The sequence below is a fragment of the Myripristis murdjan genome, chromosome 15, assembly GCF_902150065.1.
Source record: "Myripristis murdjan chromosome 15, fMyrMur1.1, whole genome shotgun sequence".
NCBI lineage: Eukaryota > Metazoa > Chordata > Actinopteri > Holocentriformes > Holocentridae > Myripristis > Myripristis murdjan.
Window position 1 is genome coordinate 9,672,703 of NC_043994.1, and position 6,745 is coordinate 9,679,447.

Sequence of the window (6,745 nt, forward strand, 5' to 3'; positions counted from 1 at the left end):
CCATTGGGATGCCATGGAAATCAACGGTAGACTGTAAATGAAATAATTGTGCAACGACTGTGTATTGAGAAAACGCACGCACGCACGCACGCGCACACACACACGCGCACACACTGGAATTGTTGTCTGTGTATAATGTTTCCATTTCTGTCACCATTGGCAACGGAGGTCCCACTCCAAGTAACGCCCAATCACAACTAGGTCTGAAACTTTATTGGCCAATGAAATACGTGGCTCGCATGACTGACGTTTATTTGAACCAATTGTGTCCGTTGACGGTCTGGGGTTGGCGAGCTTCTACCGTTTCAGGTTAGTCCGTTGTGGGAACACAGCAGAGAGAGTACCTTTGTCCAGTTAACTTATTGTTCAGAAGTTATTCAGTTCGAGCAAAATGAGGGAAATTGTGCATCTACAGGCCGGCCAGTGCGGAAACCAAATTGGAGCTAAGGTTGGTACTATTCTGAGTAAAAGTTTTAGCTGCTTAGTGAAAATTCTGTCGGATCGGTTTGGGCGGGTAACGTTACCGTCGTTAGGTTGGCGAACTATCTCTGTCTTTGCAAAAGAGATAATTAGCTTGTGGCTAAGCTTTGTCCGTGTCTACCTCTTATGTTGGCGTCGACAAGGTAAGCTAATGCTGGTTAGCCTGCTAACTAGACACCTGTCCTTTATTCGTTTTTCTGAGTCTAGTTTTGGGAGGTGATAAGCGACGAACATGGCATCGACCCCACGGGAACATACCAAGGAGACAGCGACCTGCAGTTGGAGAGAATCAACGTCTATTACAACGAGGCTACAGGTAAAGTTACCGAACGGCAGTTTGCTGGATTATGTCGTTTCATTTGAAACCAGGTTCATTTTGCCAGAGGGGAGAGTTGCTGGTTGCACAACCATCCAGCAGGGGGTGCCGTTATCCCTTTAGAAACCACTAGAAATGACGGTTGAAGCCAGTGGTCCCTGCATTGCTTGGAGACATACCTAGTTACCGTTGCCCCGTTCGTATGAAACAACAGCTCAGCAACTGTGGCTCATTAAGGTTATATTTTCTTGAGGAACGCCACAGCTTTTGCACATTTTCTGTTTAACAATTGCAGAATAATCCAAGCAACTGAATGAGCTTGAAAATTTCCGACCATAGCCAATGCTAAAAATGAATCGTAACGTAATATCGCCAGCCCCCGACTCATAGGTAGCTCACCCCTACCAGGAAGCGGGAAAAAAGGAGGGAGCGCAAAAGCGGGATGTGTCATACGACTCCTATTCAAAACAGCAACATGAACCAAATGAAAACGTCTTGTGTGCTTATCATGGATTTAACCACGTAAGTTAAAGCGTAACACAGTTTCTTGTCTTTGCTGCCAGGTCAGCCTTACCTAACGAGAGTGCGAATTCATAGCTAGGTTATGTCAACAGGTAGCAAAGAGAACCCGAACCGCCTGCGCCTTCTACAAAATTAGAGGTTAGATGAGTGCGTTGCCGCCATGTTGTCAGATAAGACAAGTTTAGCTATCGAAATTACTTTTCGTGTTTTGGCACCTGTTTATTCTCTAAGCGGTGAAAAAAGTTAATATTAAAGTTGTAATTTTCGCCCTAAAGTTAGACTCTTGAGTGGGGCTAGACTTGCACCCGCCCCGCCCCTCACCCCCCACCCCCCTCGCCCCTCGCCCCTCACAGAAATCACAATGCAAGTGCAACTCAACTGCTCCATCGTTAACATTAAAACATCTGGGTCTCAAATCGGGGCACTTATTACCTTGTCTCTCAGTTTACCTTGGTTTGACTTTGTAGAGTGGCTAACTGTTTATCTAAGTTTAGGCTACTTCTGACAATCCTTATAAATCCTGGTGTGTGATATGCCATTAGAAAATGAGATTTTTGTTGATGGTGTAAATTATTTCACATATCCTCTTATCAGTAATTGTTATCCCTGTATTTGCATATCCAGGTGGCAAGTATGTTCCTCGTGCTGTGCTGGTGGACCTGGAGCCAGGCACCATGGACTCTGTCAGGTCTGGTCCCTTTGGGCAGGTGTTCAGACCAGACAACTTTGTCTTTGGTGAGAAGTTTAATGTGGCCATTCATCTGCATCAGACTGATAATACTGACTGTGGTTCTATGACTGTCACTGGATTGTGTTTCAGGGTCTAGAACTGTAATTAGATTATGTTTTTTGTCTCCAAAGTGACTCATTGATAGTGATAGTGACCCATCCACTGTGTGACTGCAGTAATAAAAAGGTCTCACCTAACGTGCCATGTTTATTAATGGAGAAATATATTTTAATTTGTTGGAGGTGACAGTGAAGTAATAAAAAATAAGTGATATTTTTCCATGATAGCAGTGATATATTTCTGTGTCAATGTATTCCACAGGTCAGAGCGGAGCAGGTAACAACTGGGCTAAGGGCCACTACACCGAGGGAGCTGAGCTGGTGGACTCAGTCCTGGATGTGGTGAGGAAGGAGGCAGAGAGCTGTGACTGCCTGCAGGGCTTCCAGCTCACTCACTCTCTGGGAGGAGGCACTGGCTCCGGCATGGGCACCCTGCTTATCAGCAAAATCCGAGAGGAATATCCCGACCGGATCATGAACACTTTCAGTGTGGTGCCCTCACCTAAGGTACAAGAGCACAGATCCATGGAAATGTTAGAAGCACATACAGTGCCTTGCAAATATACTTAGAGCGCTTGACTTTTTTACATTTTGCTGTTCAATCAGGTAAGTTCAACAAAATGTGCTAAAATTCAAGGCCCTTGCATGCTTTGTATGATACTTAATGTCTGATTCTATTTTCAGTGAATCTTGCTGCGATTTTGTCTTCAAAAGACTATGAACTTAGAGAGGACATAGACATGACAGTCATACTGGGTCAATGCCCAGAATCTGCAATCCTTGCATAATGCGTCATCTGATGATGTGTGACATTTTGAGTCATGTTCTATTTTTTGTTGTATACCATCCATTCATGTGTCTCTTCCCACTCCACCCTCTTCCTCCTTCTCTCTGCTCCATCTTTCTCCCTCTGTCTGTCCTCACACCACTGCTCCAGGTGTCAGACACAGTGGTGGAGCCCTACAATGCCACGCTATCCGTCCACCAGCTGGTTGAGAACACAGATGAGACCTACTGCATCGACAATGAGGCCCTGTATGACATCTGCTTCCGCACACTGAAACTCACCACACCCACCTATGGCGACCTCAACCACCTTGTCTCTGCCACCATGAGCGGTGTGACCACCTGCCTGCGCTTTCCTGGCCAGCTAAATGCTGATCTGAGGAAACTGGCTGTCAACATGGTGCCCTTCCCCAGGCTGCACTTCTTCATGCCAGGATTTGCTCCCCTGACAAGCCGCGGCAGTCAGCAGTACAGGTACAGGAGTCTGGAACAGGTGTTTCATTTATTTTTTGGCAACTTGAGCTTGAGAATTGGCCGTATGTGCAAGAACATTTCCATTCCTCAGAGTGAATTTTCTCTCTTTTGTTCCCCTTTTCCAGAGCGCTGACAGTCCCTGAACTTACTCAGCAGATGTTTGATGCCAAGAACATGATGGCGGCCTGTGACCCGCGTCATGGCCGCTACCTCACAGTTGCTGCCATCTTCCGTGGGCGCATGTCCATGAAGGAGGTGGACGAGCAGATGCTGAACGTACAGAACAAGAACAGCAGCTACTTTGTGGAGTGGATTCCAAACAATGTGAAGACGGCCGTCTGCGACATCCCACCCCGCGGCCTCAAGATGGCTGCCACCTTCATCGGCAACAGCACAGCCATCCAGGAGCTGTTCAAGCGCATCTCTGAGCAGTTCACTGCCATGTTCCGCCGCAAGGCCTTCCTCCACTGGTACGTTGTGACCCAGAGCTCACACTTTGATCTGCCTGTGTACAGTAAACTTTTTGTCCATGTTGTCCATGCATTAATCTCACTTCATACTGCAGAATCAAACTCTTAGATCAGTCCATGGCATTTTACCAGCAGACATGATCAGAGTTAGTCAAGTCAGAATGCTTTCGTTCTGTTTATAGATAACCATGCTGCATTCAGTAGTGTTTTTTCAAAACAGTGTAGCAGTATTCCCACCTTAGGAATGTTTTTTTATTATTTATTTATTTATTTATTTTTAACAATATTACTAAATCACTGTCCTTGACCCTGTTTCAGGTACACGGGCGAGGGCATGGACGAGATGGAGTTCACCGAGGCTGAGAGCAACATGAATGACCTGGTGTCAGAATACCAGCAGTACCAAGATGCCACCGCTGAGGAGGAGGGAGAGTTTGAGGAGGAAGGAGAGGAAGACATGGCCTAGAAACCACGTCTTGTGTCTGTTCTGGCATCCAAATGGTTTCTCCAGCCTTAGTTTTGACTGTTCACTGTTACTTTTACTGTTCTATTGTTCTGTTCTGCTTTGGGTGTTTATGTTTGTAACCTCTCCTCTCTTTTCACTGTTTGTATGAATTCTCAAGCTCTTGACCTGTAAGTTTGACAAACATCATTAAAATGAATGTTAACGTACCAGTGTCCAGTTCCGGGCACCCTTTTTTCCAATTTGACACCTGCACTCCTTTATGTGACATATTAATTGTAGATTTCCAGTATAGTTATTTGTTATTTGAGCACAAAATTTGCACTAAAAGACAGATTACTGCAAAGAATATTGCCTGGAATTAACCAGTGGCATGTTATCACAAGTGTACCTGTTCTGCAATGTTACTGACAGTTGACAATTTTTGGTTAGCTTTAAAAGAATGAAAGTTTGTAATGGTCCTAAATGGTCTGGAATAAATCTTTCTACTCTAAAACCATTTCATCTTGAAATTTGCCTCTTTTCTCCAGTAAGACTCAGCCAAATCCTTGATAATACACTTCTAGAGTGTAAAAAACGTGTCTGCCCACTAACCAGTTTTCTGTTCCTGCAAGGTTGATGTGAGGCATGACTTTTCCATTGAAGAAATAGATCCATTAAAAAGGGGGGAAAAATCAGCAATGGAACTGGTTATCCACAGTCCTTAAAACTACGTGAGCTGTCATTTAAAATGGTCTAAAATGTCCCATTTAGGAAGAAACTGTAATCTGAGTCTGTTGTTATCCCATTGTGTTCCAGCTGTGGCTTCTGTTGGCAGCATGAAGCAGACTACACATTCTCTTTGAAATCATTGCTGTTATTTGGCTACTATGCAAGTCAGTCATGGAAAATGCCTGGTAACTGGCTCTGTGCATGGAGGTGAGCATTGCAGTGGCAGCTGAGTTTTCAGACTTTCAGAGGGCCATGAAATGCCTATCGGTAAAACAAAGTTTATTTAATGTCAACATCTGGATACATTAGTAGCCAAGTTGACAGGTAAATACAATCCACCAGCAAGAGCCTCTTCTGTCCATTCAGATTCTATTGTAGAGGCTGTTTATCTGACATCCCTCAGATCTGAAGAAGCCATCTGGCAGAATTCTGGATATATCCAACACTTACCCACCCACTCCTATCCACACTGGACAAAGAGGCTTTCCCTTAACCCTTATCCAACCAGGCAAGCTGACTATTATCCCACACAAGGACAATTAGGCTACCATAAATCCTTACTACCAAGCCTCCCATAGCAAGTAGTGTCAAGAAGATGTAAGTCATATCAGAAATATGTGGGCCTGGATTAAAATGAAGGTTTGTGAAATTAATATTTATGTTTTTGTTTTAGAGGTGTGTGTTGTCCTTATGATCATTGTCAGGTCATAGGGTATGCCAGATCACTTTTGTTTACCTTTATAATATTAAGTAACATATACAACGATAGCCAATGGGGAGACAGGGTTGTTTATGCACAGTGGTCGTGACTGAATATTTTACGTACATAAAGTGATACCAAATGAGATCAAATACCATAAAGCGTTAATATATATAATATAAACTCTCCATGAGTACAATATACCCACCACAAGGATGAAACAGACATGTTCTAGTTATTTTTCTTTTAGGGAGAGTAATTGTTGTTCCCGTAGACTAACAACATTTTTTCTCTTGTTCCACATCTGGAAACATTGCATCACTGCTAAAGCCCCGGATAAGAGACCCAACAGGCGCAGCTGCATTAGTCCAGGCCAGAGCCGCACACACACACAGTTTGGCCGTAACACGTATAATCTGGGAGAGTTATGCAAGCTGGGGACTGATGCCCGCTGGCATCTCAGCATGCTCTCTGATGGAAGACTATAGCAACTGCAAACAACACCGGGGGTAACAGCACTGTGCCACATTTTGACATGTCGTCCAGCTGAATTCATGTGCGTATTAGTGCATTGTATTGTGCATTAATACACACAGTATGCGCCAACATATCCATAATTGCAATAGGCCTACGCCACAAGATGCCACGCCATATATTATGAATAATAATTAAAAAAAAAAAAAAAAAAAAAAAAAAAAAAAAAAAAAGACATATATATATAACAGGTTTACTTTGAATAGATCATAATTAGATATTCTTCCGCTAAGAAATAAAGTTCTTGAACGGTTAGTTAAGCATCTCGGTTGCTAAGCAACGATTTGGCAGCACAGGTGGTGATTTGCAGTTGGCACCAAGTTGAGCTGCATGCGGACGCACGTGCAGCTTCTGGATATTGCACAACGCTGTCCACTCAGAAACGAAGACAGGTAGATTATGTCTTTTTGTAAAATATGATACAGGTTACTTTTCAGTGTTTTGTATTTTAGTGAACATTTTGTTTCGATGAACATATGATAATATGTACTTAGATGTTT

The 6,745-nt window shown here is 43.5% G+C and overlaps 1 protein-coding gene across 1 annotated transcript; it reads left to right on the forward strand.

The window, feature by feature from the left end:
- The first annotated feature begins 287 nt into the window (after positions 1-287).
- Positions 288-4,799, forward strand: LOC115372253 (tubulin beta-4B chain). Its single transcript, XM_030069971.1, has 7 exons — positions 288-448; positions 688-796; positions 1,943-2,053; positions 2,370-2,614; positions 3,045-3,367; positions 3,493-3,837; positions 4,156-4,799. Exons 1-7 carry the CDS (start codon positions 392-394, stop codon positions 4,301-4,303), a joined length of 1,338 nt encoding a protein of 445 aa, XP_029925831.1. The 5' UTR covers positions 288-391; the 3' UTR covers positions 4,304-4,799.
- The last annotated feature ends 1,946 nt before the right edge of the window (positions 4,800-6,745 follow it).

Bases quoted from the DNA above. Each gene is read 5' to 3' on its own strand.
- LOC115372253 (XM_030069971.1), top strand. From the start codon at position 392: ATGAGGGAAATTGTGCATCTACAGGCCGGCCAGTGCGGAAACCAAATT. The intron at 797-1,942 runs GTAAAGTTACCG...TTGCATATCCAG, and splicing joins CTATTACAACGAGGCTACAG to GTGGCAAGTATGTTCCTCGT. The intron at 2,615-3,044 runs GTACAAGAGCAC...CCACTGCTCCAG, and splicing joins GTGTGGTGCCCTCACCTAAG to GTGTCAGACACAGTGGTGGA.